The following is a 17,995-nucleotide window of genomic DNA, read 5'->3' on the forward strand; positions in this document are numbered from 1 at the left end:
AAAAGTGAACTGACACTTACAAAACACAACCAAATATGTTGTATTGCAGGGATGTTAAAAGTGGTAAACTTGCAAAAATATCTGCAGGTGAAAATATTGACTTTACAGTAGGTAGGCCTGTATGAAATATAATTGAACAGAGGTTTTCAAGAGCAAGAAGTCCAAGAGCTGTCATTATGTAAAATTGATAAAATTATGTCATGCTCCCAGTTACTTTGCAAGATCAAGTAAAAAATGTGTTTTAGCTGACACTTCCACTTTTCATAATTATTGTATACTTGTATTAGCACTACTCTACTGTATAAATTTTCATAAGGACTTTTCGCAAAATTCTCAAGTGAATATGAAATTTTTTGCAATAGGTTGTATAATTGTATTGTACGGTTACCAATGTCGCAAAAAATCGCAAATTGTATTTGGTAAAAGTGGTAAAACAGCAAAAATATTTGCTGGTAAAATTTCTCAATTTTAATTATAAGTAATAATTTACCTGCATCGAGGGCATACAAATTTGCCTGAAGGGACAGATACAAGCTTCAAGCAATACATGTGATACCACTTTTCACATCTCCCCTCACATTGAACCCACACAATATCTCCTTCTAAGGCTACCTCTGCTATGATACATTCATCTGCAAGATCACATGGGTCTGTTGAAATATGTTTTGATGTAAAATAAAATATGTGTTTGGTAGTTCCCCCACATAACATAATGCACTTGTCATCCAATTTGAGCATGTTGTGACCAGCTGTCTTAAATATTGATTTCTGAGCTTCAACAGCATGCATAGAATTCTCTGACAGATCAATAATATGCATAGTGTTGGAAGTTTCAGGAATCCCAGGTCCGATCACAGCATGTTCAGATTGGAATCCACCGTACACACACAAATATTATCTGTGTACAAAATGCACTATGGTATGAGAGGTGTACTGGTGTTACTATGGGATGTGTGAATTGCATGCATGTAAGATGGAATTGCCTGCGGTGTAGGTTGTCAATGTGAAGAATGTTAATGTCATGCAGTGAAAGCCTGTGTGTCTGTATATTCCCTGTGTAAGATGCCCCCCCAATAATGTAAATGTTGTTGTTGTGGAGAGTTGATGTGTGGTAAGCTCTGCCAGGTAGCTGAGGAACTCTCAGTTTCTCCCACGTATAAGTCTCTACATTAAGCAAGTAAAAATGACCATCCTCGCATGAGGTCAGAAATGGTCGAGGCAATGGCACAGCTCCTCTGCTCTTCTCTGCTGGTCTGTACTTGTTGGCCATGGTGACTCCTCCATGTAAGATGGCATGACTCTTATCCACCATAGTCATCGAGTGTCCAAAGCGTGCTGTTGGAAAAAACATTGAAATTTGTAATTTTACAAATTATGATTTCTGGGGCAGGGGACTGAGCTAGGTGTAAATGTATGACACTGTTTTGGTTAAAGGTACATAGCAAGTATTAAGAACAAAGCAAAAGTTTGATTTTATCTTTTTGTATGTTTTAATTTTAGTTTTGAATTTTCAGTTTTGTTTTTTACTTTGCATCAATTTTTTCACCTGTTCTACATTTTTTGTCTACAAGTCAAAGAAAGGTTTTCTGAGACAAACATTTTCCCTCAACTGTTCAGACAGACTAAAAAGTCAGTAATTTTACTGTAGCTTCAAGTTTGTTCTTCTATTGTTATATTGATGTGGACTTTTGTAAATTAAACATGCTGTAAAATAATGGCATGAAATAAATTTGGGTTAATTTTGTAACTCAAGGTTTATTGAAAAGGTTTCATGCCTTAAGGCCAATTATAATTGATTTCATGTTTACTGTTGGGGATTTTGAAAAGTGGACGAGGTCACGTTTGATTATTAATTATCTATTATTTTCTTTATTTAGTTTTAATTATTACAACCGAGTCACAGAATATCAACTCGTTTTGGCTAGAGCTAGTATTTATTTGATTTCACAACAATACTTGATTTTATATAAAAAAAAAGTAAAGGTGAAGTTAATAATTATGTTCTTTGTTTATCCATAATTATTAAAAAGTCAGTAATTGAAATTGGTTACTTCAATTTAAAGGAGAAAATCAAAAATGAAAATAAATTTTTTGTAATTTTCAATTTTGAATGCAGGCGGTAAACAGTAAACATGAAATCAATAGTAAAATTTTGGCATTATCAAGATTTGTTATATTTTTCATTTTGTGACAGTTAATAAAATGTTTTGCTGAATGAGATAAAAATTTGTTTACAGACGTTTGTTAAATTTCAAATGTAAGAATATTTACACACACAGTACCTTCAGGTATGTCCCCTTTTTGAAGGTCCTTTGATATGGTCGCCTCATTCTGATATGGACTTTCTACGATTGTGCAATCAAAGGAGGGCTTGCTGCTGCGTCCTCTAGGCACCTCCTTCAATACCACCAAATTGGAGGACGCAACAAGGTATCGCAGATCTTGTCCTCCAAACAGCACCAACTGGCTCCTCCCATCAACCACCATTGCAGCATTGTGCAACGCACCAAGAGTAGCACCTATTTAAAAATAACACAAGAAAATAAAAACATGTAGGAAGTAAATTTAAGCGACCGTCAGTCATTTCCTTCATGATGTATAAAAGCAGATTAATTTACAAAAGCAATTTGACAAGAAACATTCATGGTCATATACATTGTTGGAAAGTACTAAAATCAAATACTGACCTTTTATGTTGCACTCATGGAAACCGAGGATCTTCACATCCTCGTCCTCATCTAACTCCACCCTCAACTGGACCAGCTGAGATGCAAAGGGCCAGGTTGCCTCCTCCTTTCTCCGAGCACCACCCAGGAACAAATATTTCCCTTCATCTGTTGTACATGTACATGGAGGAAAAGGTGAATTGCACAATAATTATCAGTACATTAAACTGAGTGTTTTATTTCTCTGTATTTTTTTTAGTTCCAGAACAACTACTGTATCTTCATTTTTATGTTTGGCCATGTATTTGAAATCAAAATATTTACATAGGCCATAAAATCCCGATTTCTTCTTTACTGAGCCAACATTTATTAAGTATACAAACTTCATTTTGAAAAGGAAAAAAATTAAAAATAGGCCTATAAATTAATTTGTGTGTATCATAGTCAAACAACATAAACAATATTTTATTCCCAAACATTACCACTAAGCATTTCCAACAGTACAATTAGAGAAGACATCTTTTATATAATTAGAGAATAAACGATAGGAATTTTTATTTTGCCTATCCTCTACCGTGTGATAGACGACAGACAGGTCCAATATTTTGAGTAGTGGATGCCGGCGCAGCCGGTATCCACTACGATAAAAATAATGGACCTGCCTGTCGTCTATCACACGGTAGAGGATAGGCAAAAAAAAAAATTCTATCGTTTATTCTCATTCTTAATCAGTTAAATATTATTTTAATAACTGTAAACAATTTTTTTAAAGCAAAAACTAAGTTACTAAGAATATCGTTTAATTAGGCAAAACATAAATACAAAAAATAAAAGGTTTGTTGAGGAGCTTCAAAATGCATGCGGGATTTAATTATTATTTTGGGTTTTTTTTTCATGACTTTGCAGCTTTTGATTTTTTTTGTATAGTGATTTTTATTGCATTTTTGGTGACGTGGAAAAACAATCTGATTTAAAAAATCAAAATGAAAAAAAAATTTGCTTTACTTTTTTTATCAAATCCCACGATTTTATTAAAATGTGCATGGCATAGGAGCTTTGAGACTTAAACCTTTTTTAAAATATTTATTTGACAGCGGACACAAAACACAAGTACCATCAAAGGAAAAAACAAACAAAGACATAAATATATGAATGTAATAATTATGCAGGCCTTTTTATTTTGGCAAGACAGAACGTTGGTAAAAGTTGTCACCAGGACCAAAAAAGTACTGGTTAAAATATTGAAGGCGAAGCGTAGCAAGGGAAGCTCTCGCGCCTCGCACTATCTTTTTGTGAACGCTAGGGATCGGGGAATAGGCTTTTAGGGTACCACCCCCCTAAAAAAAATTTCGTGCTCTTTTTATGATGAAATATCATCATATCAGATCATCCACTTCCGCAAATGTAAAAAAAAAAAAAAAAAAAATTGCACTTCATTCATACTTTTACTTTAGCTTACTGGACGTTTGATGTCAATAATATTATAAATGATCACATCACATTCACATCATCATCATGACAATTGACATCACAACACAATTCACATCACACACATTCGAATATTCGATATCATCATGCATGCATTATACAATAAAACATCGACATCGACGACATACGACATCATCAACATAATAATATTATAAGCTTACCTGTTGTAGCAACACAGTGACCCTCTGGCGGAAAATAACCCTCCCCTCCATCCATTTCCAGCTCGTGCTTCTTCCTGGTCATTTTCCGCTTGTTGGCAGAATATAGACGTGCAGTCAAAAATCTATGATCTTCTAACATGTTTGCGAATGCAGAAGCTAGGATTCGAACAAATATAAAACTATCGAAATTGCAACAAACACACGTCCGACTACGACTCGACCCCTGCACCCGCTGAGCTGCGCGCTGTGTGTCAGCATGCCGCAGAACCCGTCTGAGCAGCGGGGCTTTCCCAAACTCAACACATTTGACCTAGCTCATTATATATGCGCGTTATTTGACCTTTGCCAAAAAAATCGCATTGCGCACGCTCAGTATTGCAAATGAAATCCAGTACACAGTGAATGGGGATATTTCGTAAGTGCTCTCACGCATTGACCGTGAGTCTCACGCATTGGCTCCCTTTCTAACGGTCTCACGCCTAGGTAGTATAATCTCACTCCTAGGTAGTCAATCTCACGCAAAATGTTGGAAAATTAGTAAAATCTCACGCATCGTCAAAATAATTTGTTGTCCCTACCCCCCCCAAATGAACATTGTAGTCGACAAATCCTGGTACGGCTCTGTCTCACGCCAGTCAATTCCAAAAAGTTGACAGCCCTGCGGTGGGTGGCTATACTTTTTGCGTTGACATATGTGGGCACGTTGCCTGGTTTGAGGAACGGTCTATGTGTTTCGCGGTTGAGATCAAGTGTAACGTCCAAGTAGTTAACGATATTCTTATTTCCTTCTATAGTTATACGCAGTCCATTGTCTTTGAAGATTTCGCATATCTTCTTCTTGATTTTTTCCACGGTGTTTGGTGGTTGGTGGAATACCGCCAGATCATCGTCTCTGTATAAGCCAATTGCGCTGCCATAGTGGGATTTAAGTTGGGAAAGCAGATACACTACTACTAATTCGCAGCATTCCGCTCCGTCGTATGAGCCCATGGTGATATCAAATTGTGTGTTATTTTTCTTTACCCATGGTTCTGCAGAACTACGATCTCAACCGCGAAACACATAGGCCGTTCCTCAAACCAGGCAACCTACCCACATATGTCAACGCAAAAAGTAGCCACCCACCGAGCGTCATCCGCGCAATACCCGTGGGAATTAACCGCAGGTTGTCTGATATTTCGTCCAACGAAAGAGAATTCAAAGAAACAACCCAAGTGTACCAGGACGCCTTGAAAAGAAGCGGATACGACCACAAGTTGGAATTTAAACCAAAAACCGAGAAACGGAAAGCTCGAAACAGAAAAAGGAACATCACCTGGTTCAACCCACCCTTTGACCTCACCGTAAACACAAACGTCGGTTGTCAGTTCCTGAAAATCGTGAACGAAAGCTTCCCAAAAGGCCACGCTCTCCAACAGATATTCAACAAGAATACACTAAAATTATCATACAGCTGCATGCCTAGCATTAAATCATCCATAGACGCTCATAACAAAAATTTAACTAAGGTGCCAGAAACGGACGACAACAAGCCTTGCAACTGCCGAATAATGAACGAGTACCCGCTGGACGGGAAATGTAAAACACCAAATATCATATATCAGGCAACCGTAAAGACCAATCACAGTGAAGAAACCTACGTGGGACTAAGCACAGATATGCAAACCACAATCAATCTTTCAAAAATCAGCACAGAAGCATCAAACTAAACTGTCTAAGCATATCTGGTATCTAAAGGACAAAGACACAAACTTCACTATTAAATGGAAACTACTGCGACAAGCCCGGCCATATTCTAACATCACCAAACGATGCAACCTATGTATCATTGAAAAGTACTTTATCATATGCCGACCAGAAATGGCAACACTCAACAAGCGTTCCGAACTACTCAACGCATGCCGGCACAAAACAAAATTTAAGTTAAAAAATTTAAGTTAAAAGAACCAAACCAGAAGGAGTTGCTTAGCGACGAACGCCCTGAAATGCTGGCATTTTACCTAGTAGTGGCGTATCCAGCGCCCAAATACCGGGATAAAAGACACCAAATTTGTGATTGGCCTGTTTGAGGTCACAACTATCCTTATTTTAGCCCATTTCAGCATTCGAATTGACAATTTGTGCGCACTTCGCGCTCAAAACGTCCCGGTAATATAGGTAGAGATATACCACTGATAACTAGACACTAAGACAGTGCCCACTCCGAGCACGGTTACTTTCAAACAGGACTGGTTACTTTACGGACAGGTTACTTTCCGGCAGACAAGTTACTTTTAGGAGCAGCATGTCCTGAAACATTGAAACATTTTTTGCAGCTTTTATCGGAATTTATTATTGCTAATAAAATAAAGAAGATTTTCTTACAGTCATGTTTGATTTTATTCTCTCCCTCGTGCAATAACTGTATTCTTGTGTGCTTGAAATGTCCAAATTAGGTACAATCATTAACTTTGTACATATCTATTTTTCAATTCTAACATACTGGCCCCCAAACCCTCGAAATATATCCGCCCGCCCCACTTTTATGGGAAGTCGACATGGTGAGATACATTGTATCTTGCCAAGACAACATTCAATTTGATTGAACTCGATATGACGAGAAAATATAGCTCACCAAGACAACATGCTATTTTTTATTTCGTCATCTAATAATGTGGATGGCACATAGATGCTTCCGTAGACCCAAAAATAGAAACCAAAAACCCGATAATGCACTTTCAACAACTCTTCCTATACCTTTGTACAGGAGCCAACCGTTGTTAATCCATGATAAATCCACAGTTTTACAGTATCGTATACGCGAACGCAAGCGCGCATAAGCGTTACGCGTCATCGTGTGAAATTCGTCATGCCTGGAACCTGTGTGCGTATACACGCTTAGACCTACAAGTTGAATTCAATATTTTGAAGGTAGCGGCTATAGCCGCTAAACATTGCAGAGAAATCACCGATGTTTTTGTAAGGCGTCCGGCACGTCTGCGTGGTTTACTTCGCTCGGGCAGCTAAAGCTGTCCTCGCGAAGTAAACCACACATACGACGCGAACGCATCGTTGTTAATCGCTGATGAACAACGATGAAAATTTACTTCCAAACTTAGTTTTATACAGGAAACAAACTTTTTGAAATTATATATGCAAGAGAACAACAAAGTTGGTGTTTTTGACCCAAAATGTAGGAAATCTGCATGTTTCTTATGTTCACCATGGTTATGTTCTCCTTTCTTTATTCCAAATAAGATATTTTAGTTTTGAAAAGAGGTCCTAAAATTTTTAATATTTTGTACTTTTCCCCTTACGAACACAGCATTGCATCAGTATGAGACTTGGTAGTCAGAGCCCCAAGCCTACACAAAATGAGCTGGGTTACCTTGAAAGAACTTATTTTAAACTAATGTATATTGATAGTCTGGAACCTCAGGATTATGAATTCAGAGGTCGTATTTTTCTCCAGGATTGCAAAAAAATAGATATTGCGCAATAATGATGACGTCATCAAATTTTGGATAAAAAAATGCAAAATGTATAAAAAAAATTCTTTTCTGTATGGATACATTAAATACCCCTCCTTTCATTTCTGTTACGTTAGAAGCAGTATTATATTCAGATATTGTGTTAGGAAAATTTTAATTTAATTTTTCTCCTTGACATGTGTACTAAATATAATGTTTGATTGCGATTTTCTCAATAAGGCGTTTTTTCACTTTTACGTGGCTATAGATATTGGCTACTTTCTCTGATAAACATATATTTTAACCAATTTTTAAATATTTCAAACTATTTTCATATGCATTTGGATGTTCTTAGTAAGAAAAAAATATGTTTGATTCCAAAATATATATTTGTATAACGTCTATCGGACAAAATATGATGACGTCATCAAATCTAACTCCACATCTAAAAAAATTCGAAATAGTTTTTATTGCTTTATATGATGACAAGCATCGTTACCTTTAATTTCAACGCATGTCAGAACCGCACACTCAATTTGTTTACGATTTATGAACGACAGAAACTATTGATATGCATTGGAGTCTGTATAAACATTCAAGTTCAAGTGCAATTTTCTTGCATTATGACATCTGAGCTTCACAAGACTTGTGTACTTCCTTTGTTTTTCTCGTACTCACAATTCAAATGTTTATATACATAAATTTGAATACTTTGAGGTACTGTTTTATTATAAATATGTTTAATTTCATGCGTGATAAGAAAGGCTTTGTTGGGCTTACTTCTGTAACCTAGTTTTCTCAACTGCGGTTTCTGTTGCAGTTGTTTCGCCACTTATTCTGTCGGTACTTTCATATCTGACACTACTCAACATCTTCATCCTGCAGAATGCAATCAACTGCAACACATCCGCGTTTATCAGAGTTACCTGTGCACATGCATCCGATAGTACACTTTACACCGTTCTTTGCACATTTACAATTGAATATATGAATATAAAACCCACCCATGTCCATACTTTGGCCAAATTGAGTTAAGCATGGGAAATTGTTGCTATACATAGGCCTGTCATATGTGTGAAAGAACAACTCAAATTCATCCTCTGTGTCTATTAAGCATGTGAACAATAGCATGTATGAAAGAACCACATAAGTCCATGATTTGAGTCTTGTAACACATTGATTGAAATCCAGTATGTATAAAAGTCCACTTGTAACACATTCATTGCTGGAGAGTGACTTTTGGAAAAGAAATGGGTTTAATAAAGGAAAGTGTGTGGTTTATATTACATTACAGAATGCTTATCAATATTATACATGCCTGTGTGCTTTATTTTGTATTATCTTACTAGTGGTAATCTCATTCCAACATTGTTGTCTTTGTATATGATTAAAAAACCACCCAAGTCCAGCATTTAAAATGAGCCCCACGAAGTCCCTGAAATGCTAATCGTCATACCTAATACAGTTTAATCCACCCATTTGCACGTAAAACTTACCATATTGACCAGGTAAATCTAACCCGAAGGAATTAAAATGATACACAGGTTTTTCTCTCAAAATCACGTCCCATGGACATGGGTGGGTTTTGTATTCATGTATTCAATTTCTCATGCATTTAGACAATTCTCGGCACCCGCATGGCTTATGTTTTATTGCGATGTGGGGTTTGGGGTCTTTCAGCATCATTATAGGGACAAGTTTGCCATTGGCAATCTTCCGTCCATACAGCGTTGGATCTGGATAATCTGTTTCAGACAGATGAGCTTGATAATTGATGACAATTTGGTTGGCGCTACGCAAGATGTTTTGGGCAAATGCATCTTCTGTAGGGGACAAATGTCTCACGTGCACCCTTTTTGTTGCAAACAGATGGGCTCGTAAATCATCAGAACTACCGGAGAAGCCATATTGCCCGTAGAGAGCGAAGAAGAATTGTCGTGCTGCGCTTAACACTTCTTCTGTCAGCTCTGTATCACCATCTTCCCCATAGTTTCCCAATGCTATTACTCTCTAGTCAGTCAACATTAATAGGTAAATTTTCACGGGAAAAATTTCTGGACACGTGACCAATGCGTATCAATGTGAGTGTAACCTCGAGCCTGATCTCTGACCCCCGGCGGTGACCTCGCTATTCAAGTCTTAGTAATTTTGAATTGGAATAGTATTTTTGACCGCAATTTTGATAGAAATTTGTGCATTGCAAATTTATTGAATATTATGTAATCCTAATTTCTTCACAATATCATCAAAACGTAATTTCAAAAATATCTATCTACGGAAAAAAATATTTATCTACGGAAACTCCTACCATAATATTATTAATTTGCGACAAGTAACTTATTTTGCATCAAAGAAGGAATTCTTCCTATTCAAATACATTGGAAGAACACCCGCTCCCATGATGGTTACATCTGTGTCAGTTGCATATATTACAACTTTCTTGTGGTGATGTACATTTGCTGAATAGCTGATATGTGCAAACATCCTGGTATCAGCTTCTTCATTGAGAGCAGATGACAAATCAGGAATGATCGCAACTGCCGCCGATGTAAGGTCTAATGTACAGCCAGGGACACGTAAACAACCTCCAACTATGAGATGCACACCTTGTGGTAGATTACTATGTTGACGTTCCCATACTTTTGCAAGATAGCGAAGAACGTCTGATTTATTCTTTGGATTCATCATGAATAAACCCCTGTCAGGAATAAGTAGGGTATCCTGTGGGTCATACTCCTTTGAAGTTTTCCCCTTTGTTCGCTTTTCCCGTTCTTCCCCCTTGAATGATACCAGATATCCAACATCAAACATCATACCGATCCCCTACAAAGTGAATGACATCACAACCCGCAGGTCTTAGGCTCAGCAATTTCTTCAGATAATTAGCTTGCAAATCAAGGGATGTTTTGCTTCTGAATTGTTGAAACCGTTTGATAAAGGCCATCGCGTCAACTACCACACTACAACCACCATCAGTGCTCATTCTTGGCGGCGTCTCAGGAGCTGGCCAATCATCGCCTAGGTATGTGTTCATGCCATTTATGAAGTCTGCTTTATTTCCTTTCTCATGAATACAGCATTTGGCTGAAAAAGAGAACCTGGATAGCTTGTCCATGCTAGAACACCGCCGTCTTGTCTTTCCTGTCAATCCATCAACAAAATACAAATTTCTACTAATGGTGCTAAAACAGTCTTATCTTGTTCAGCAGCAGTTTTCTTCCTCTCTTTTTTTAGCCTCAAATGTAATGACTTTCACGGTGTCGAGTCTGTCGACTTTCATACTAGAAGTCTCCTGTGCCTTCTTAAGTGCACTAATACCAATTTCTCTGGCATTTGTACGGTCGAGAGATGCTGCCTTGTGCCCAGTACATATGTCAATCAGATCTTGACCAGTGTAAACGAATGGGTTTACCATCTTGGTTATTATGACATTTGTCATTTCAGTTGTTGCATTGATGTGTTCTATAGCCACCTTTGGAGTATCTTCGTGGTGTTTGCTGTTTTCCTTGTCCAAGTGTACCATCGTTTTGACGTCTCCAGATATGGCGGTTAGTCTAGGAGCTACAGTAAGGTATTTTACCATCCATCGCAGCTTGCTGCTGGCTTATGTCACGAAATAGGCGAATCTTTCCATCACAATCATGACAATTGTATGTCTGTTCTAATGCCATGTTACTCCATACCCCATTGAATTTTTTGCTGGTCTGATGTACTGTGAATTTACCACTTTTGAAGGCAGTATCAACTTCTGGAGTTATAACTGACAGCGACTCCATGGCTTCGAAATAGTGTGGAAGGCATGCCACATATTTGTAATGTCCTGCAGCTACCAGGTACAGAAGCATATTCCTAGCTTCTTGCAGATGGGCTTCCCAACAGCCTGACCGCTCAGCATATATGTAGCAGTTGAGGATCCTTACCATATATGTACATCAGCCAGAGAAGACACGTAGGCGATGTGCACTGGGTTTTCTGGAATTCTTGCATTAAAGCAGTTACAGCCTGCAGTGATTCATCTGCCTGTGTGAATACCTCACTGGCCTTGTGTGCGTCCTCTACTTTCAATGCTGCCATAAGTTCTTGTTTAGGGATATTCCAGAAAGGCACCCAACATCCTTTCCTACATCCTGAAGCCACTGCTCAAATGATTCCCAGTATAATTTAAACATTCAAACTTTCCGTGGCATTATTTTATTTGCTGTTCCTCTTAAACATGTTTTCGATTCTACCAATGTCTTCAATTCCTGTTGATTTCATTAGGTGACCAATAGCTCTCATGCAATATGGAAACCTCCCATACGAAGAATCAGTTTTTTGTTTCTCCGGCTTCTTCTTCTGCTGCACAAGGGCTATGTCATAGATTGCTTGATCACGAGTTACTATTTTGAATTCCTGAGCTAATTTGGCAACCATGTTGAAACAGTAGTCTATTGAACTTTGAACAACGTCAGGGGATATGGAACCATATCCAATGACTGTGTCAAGATTTACTTCCTTGATCATTCGTCTATTAACGTTGATCTCATTAATTGCAATGAGAGAAGTTGTACACATCCGGGTCAAGTGCCGAAGTAAGTCACGATGACTCGTTTGGTTTTTGGAATTATCGTGTTCTTGTAAGAAAGATACCCCTTCTAAGGACCGTGCTTTCTGTCTATCTGTGAGGGAGCTATTGCTGTCCACTGTAGGCGTGTATTCAGGAGGTGGTATAGATGTTTTGGAGTGATTACCTGTGCGTAGTTGCATGCGTGGAAATCTAAATTATCTATGGCAAAGTGTGTAAAGCGACCAGATATAACATTACTTGGTGTGAAGAAACCATCAGCATCTATCTGATCCTGAACATCAGTTGCCATACTTACTACATAACACTGTTGTAGCCGATGCTGTTGCCCAATCTGTACAACACTGTAATGGTTTCTCTACTTTTGTTGACGCCGAGTAGATGGAGTCTTGTTCCGACTTGCTTGGGGTTAGGAAGTCCAGTCACAGCTGCAGTTATATCTTGCGCAATGTTAAGGGCCTAATCAGTTTGCTTTGCTGGAATATGTACTCTTCCATCATTCTGAAGTTCAGGATTGACGTCAGTGAGCAACCATGCAAGGTGATTGTATAGGCTTTCTGTGACTATTTCAGACGCTGATTCAATATATATTTCCAGTTCCTTATCACTGGTATCCTGTGTAGTAGCAACATGCTTTCAACGTAATGTACCATGTTCTTTGAGGGAATATCTTTTTGCTGAATGATAGCTTATGAGCTTAAGTTGTTGATCTTGACTTATATCATGGGTAATACAAAATATCACCGAGCCCAATCGTGTTGAACATTAAGCTGTTAAACGTTATAAAGCAAGAAAAATGCATTTGAAGTTTCATTTTTATACAGACAGCAATGCATGTATATATCTTGTTTTGCTCAGAAATAGTAAATAAAGTCCGGTTGAGGTTCTTACTTGAGTTTAAATTAAATGTATTGATGTCAGCTACCGTTTTCAATAATAAAAATTATTTTGATATTTTTCACATGTGTAGTCAAATTTGATGACGTCATCATATTTTTGTCCGATAGATGTTATACAAATATATATTTTGGAATCAAACATATTTTTTCTTACTAAGATCATCCAAGTGTATATGAAAATAGTTTAAACGATTTAAAAATTGGTTAAAATATATGTTTATCAGAGAAAATGGCCAATATTTATAGCCACGAAAAAGTGGGAAAACGGCATATTGAGAAAATCGCAAACAGACATTATATTTAGTACACATGTCAATGGCAAAATTAAATTAAAACCTCCCTAACACAATATCTAAATATAATACTGCTTCTAACTTAATAAAAATGAAATTTTTTTAAATACATTTTGCATCTTTTTCACCAAAATATGATGACGTCATCATTATTGCGCAATATCAATTTTTTTGCAACCCTGGAGAAAAAGACGACCTCTGAATTCATATTCCTGAGGTTCCAGACTATCAATATCAAGTGTTTAAAAAAAAAAGTTCTTTCAAGGTAACCTAACTCCAGTTTTAGAGCCCTTTTTTAAGGTTGGAGCTCTGACTATTCGTTCAAACAGTGGCGTAACTATGGTTGGTAGTGCCCGGGGCAAGAAACAAAATTGCCGCCATACCCCCCCCCCCCCACCCGAGAATATCTTAGACGCCCCCCCCCCCAATTCTTGAAACAATTGCGCGGGGAACGCGCAAAAGTTTAGACAAAGAAGCCCTACCACTAATTAATTGATTTTGTGCTGAAATGCGCGCGAAGCATGTACGCCAGAATTTTGACTTTCATTGCTTGGAGGGGCGCAGAATTGATGCTAAATTGGTCAATTTGGCGCCCCCCCCCCAAAGGGTGGCGCCCGGGGCATGTTGCCCCTCTGCCCCCCTCCCCGTAGTTACGCCACTGCCCGCAAACAACAAACGAACACAGCAACAACAACATTGAAGTGAATTTTTGGGATTGACTAAGAAACAAAACAACACATCCCATAGAAATATTCGTGGCAAAGTATAATTACTAACCATACATTGATGTTTTGTAGAAATGAAAGTTTGCAAACGAATATTTTTATGTCAATGGAAAGTTAATCTTCAGAAATTTGCTGGAATATTCCAATGCGAGTCTGAGACCAAGTTGAGTTAAAGACTATCGAGAACGATGACTCGGATCCTCAAACACTACTCAACTCTACCTCAGTGACGGCCCCAATTTGAACCCCCCTCCCCTGTCAGGAGCAAACATCGCAGGAAATCCACTACTTTGGGCCAAAATAATACAAGGAACATTTTCTGAATTTGGCCCCACCCCATTTCCCAGAAAAAAAAATCCTGGCGCCGCCGCCGCGCTGCTCTACCGTCTATTTGGCCCCATTTTTACATTTCCATTGTCTAGCAAAATGGAATAAGAACTTATTTAGGTACTGGAAAACGTATTCGGATTCTGTCATTCTCAAGAACATGATCAGACACACGTTGCGATAATTAATAAGTTCATGTTGGCAGGAAGATAATAACAGTATATTAACATTATAATTTAGAGCTTTTTAATTTTTGTAATATTACTGAGGTACGGTAATATCATACGTGATAGATTCAAAAGCAATACAATGAAATCATAATTATACACATCCTGCGGCTTACACATTCACAGTGAGCCGTATTAAACCACCAACAAATCTAAAGACCTATATATTTTCACAACAATTATATAATAAGTAGGCTATAACTTACTTTATAAATCGATGTAAAATATGTAATTGTCACTATTAGAGTCACGCGGTAGCCGTGACCAGCAAGTTTAAAAAAAAAGACTGATAAAGAAGACTAATAACAGATGCTCCCGCGAGACTATATTTACAGCTAACATTAAAACACTTGACTTCTATTGTTCGATGTATATTTTTCGCTCGGTACAAAATGTATCTAAAACCATGCTAAATGTTATTTACAGTCCCGGGTTTAATATCTTGACAACTCATTAATTCAAAAAGGGCCACCAATCCTACAGTCAATCATTGTTCGTAATAAATAAATATTTTTGCTTCCATTTCACGCGGTATTTCATAGCGAAAATTAGTTGCAAATCATACTGATCCAGAATTTTTAGACACTGCTACAGGTCTACCTGGTTATCACCTTCACACTACTTTTTCAGATTCACTTACAATTATACCCTAGCAATTTCTGAAATACCGTACATACAAATTCCGAACCCCATTCGCCAAAAAATCAAGTTTTCACAATTCTTTTGTTCTTTTCGGACGACACATCAATTCATATAATAAATATTGTACATCGACACGCTATTTCACAGCCGAGTCCCGTGGTATGATGGTTAAGGCATTGAACTCCTAATCCGTGGACTCGAGTTCGAAATCCGCTGACCAACTTATTTTTTCAATATTTTATTAAACAATAATTTTGATGTTTGATTTTCAGGGATATTGTTTATTGCATTAAGGGCCTATTTAAAAACAACCTATGTGTAGTGCAGCCGCTAGCTGAACAAATAATAAAAGAAATCTTTTTATTAATTTCTTTATTTATTTAAATCGCGAATTTTGGATATCCACCTAAATTACCCCGCGGGGCTACAAAGAAGTATGGTTATCCAACAAGCTATAAATTACCCACTCCCCTAGAGATCAGGGCTTGAAGAATGAGGGAAATTAAAAACCACAAATGGCGAAAGACCGCCAACAACCGCCGCTCAATAGGCATGTCAAACTATTTTGCCCCGCAGGGCTACAAAGAACCACAAACCGCGAAATATGGATATCCAACCAATTTAAAAGACAAATTAGCCACCGATAGGGGCCTGAACAATTAGAGAAATTAAAACCACAAACCGCGAAAGAACGCCAAAAACCGCCGCTCACTAGGGATGTCCAACTAGATTGGCCCGCAGGGCTACAAAGTACCACAAACCGCGAAATTTGGATATCCAACAAAAAAATCACAAACTGCGAAAGACCACCAACAACCGCCACTCAATAGAGACATCCAGCTAGATTGCCCCGTAGGGCTTCAAAAACCACACACCGCGAAGTATAGTTATCCAACAAGCTTAAACTATAAACTAACCCCTGATAGAGGGTAGGGCATGAAGAATGTGGGAAATCAAAACCACAAACCGCGAAAGACCGCCAAAAACCGCCGCTTAATAGGGAAATTCAACTAGCTCTATAAATCTAAATAACTATCAACCGCGAAATTTGGATATCCAACTAGAATGCCCCGCAGGGCTATAAAGATCCACACACCGCGAAGTATAGTTATCCAACAAGCTTAAACTATAAATTAACCCCCGATAGAGGGTAGGGCATGAAGAATGAGGGAAATTAAAACTACAAACCCCGAAAGACCGCCAACAACCGCCGCTTAATAGGGAAATCCAACTATATTGCCCCGCAGGGCTACAAAGAACTATCAACCGCGAAATTTGGTTATCCAACTAGATTGTCCCGCAGGGCTACAAAAACCACAATCATTAAAACATAATTATCTTGCTATAAGTCGTGGCACTTAGACGCTTGCATAGTATAAGCCTTGCTACATATACACGCAATTCTCAGCTTCAATTTCAAATAAATCGGACTGACTCTGTGTCTCGCTGGCATCGTCAACATTGGGTATGTGTTGTTCATATTTACATTATTTTAGTTGCCTTGAATAATTGAAGTATATTAAAATATATATGTATCCCTATTAACATTACAGTCACGCGGTAGCTGTGACCAGCAATTTTTAAAAATAAACGGCTGATAAAGTTTTATTAAATTATTTACTGTCATAAATCAAGGATAACATCAAACATCTATGTTTCGTTTTATTCGTTTTATGGAGTACTTCGTAACCCGATGACTTTCCAAACTTAGAGCTGCTTGGCTACATTCATTAAAAGAAATAAAATCCACCAAAAAGACGTTGACAACGTAAAGAAAGCAGCAAGTTTAAAAAGCCCCCACTTCGGCTCACTTTTTGAAACTTGGTCCCATTTTGAATATCAACAGCAAATCGGTGTTTTTAACGTTTAAACAATAGCATCATTGCCATTAACATGCCTACTTGTTATTCGTTTAATTCAATCATTGATCATGAACTTAATAATCATTATAAAACTAAACATATATATGATATTGGCCAAGAACAACATAATAACCTTTCTGATCGTTCCAGAATGCTAACAACTTAATATCGCATCGGCACATTAAAGATACATAACAATTCTGGAAATGTTTTAAGTTGATAATTATGACAAAGTTTAAATCAGTATTTTTTACAAATGGGACCAAGTTTCAAAAAGTGAGCCGAGGTGGGGGCTTTTTAAACTTGCTGCTTTCTTTACGTTGTTAACGTTTTTTTGGTGGATGTCCTCTTCCAAAAAGCGCATTAATTGCTTATATGATATATATACATGTAGCAGTGACTAAGCTAAGCGTGTATTCGATACTTAAATACATGCATGGGAAACAATAGAACAATAAATATCCCCGCTCAGTGTAAGCCTATTATACCGGATATGAGTTCATGATCAAAGGTGACCATACTTCCGACAAAGTATTAAAGGTAAATTCGTCGGCTGTATTCCATAGTGGCGTATAGTGATTTTTGGTCATTTTTTTGAAAATTGGCACATATGTCTTTAATGATGTTCTCTTTCATTTTTCTAAGTCTCATCAGTCATAATTAGCTAATTAATTAGTAATTAATTAATTAAA

General features: G+C 37.6%; 1 protein-coding gene across 1 annotated transcript; it reads right to left on the bottom strand.

The window, feature by feature from the left end:
* Positions 1 to 453: 453 nt before the first annotated feature.
* LOC140163225 (uncharacterized) lies at positions 454 to 2,487 on the bottom strand. The gene is made up of 3 exons (XM_072186623.1): positions 2,283 to 2,487; positions 871 to 1,335; positions 454 to 797 (listed from the first exon to the last, which is right to left on the bottom strand). Exons 1-3 carry the CDS (start codon positions 2,485 to 2,487, stop codon positions 487 to 489), a joined length of 981 nt encoding a protein of 326 aa, XP_072042724.1. The 3' UTR covers positions 454 to 486.
* Between the last annotated feature and the right edge of the window lie 15,508 nt (positions 2,488 to 17,995).

The sequence above is a fragment of the Amphiura filiformis genome, chromosome 10, assembly GCF_039555335.1.
Source record: "Amphiura filiformis chromosome 10, Afil_fr2py, whole genome shotgun sequence".
NCBI lineage: Eukaryota > Metazoa > Echinodermata > Ophiuroidea > Amphilepidida > Amphiuridae > Amphiura > Amphiura filiformis.

What these genes read in the sequence shown, in the direction of transcription:
- LOC140163225 (XM_072186623.1), bottom strand. Translation starts at nt 2,487, where the DNA reads ATGGTGGTTGATGGGAGGAGCCAGTTGGTGCTGTTTGGAGGACAAGAT. An exon ending in AAAAGGGGACATACCTGAAG is followed by an intron (nt 1,336 to 2,282) that starts GTACTGTGTGTG and finishes TTTTTCCAACAG; the next exon opens with CACGCTTTGGACACTCGATG. An exon ending in TGTGTGTGTACGGTGGATTC is followed by an intron (nt 798 to 870) that starts CAATCTGAACAT and finishes TTGATCTGTCAG; the next exon opens with AGAATTCTATGCATGCTGTT.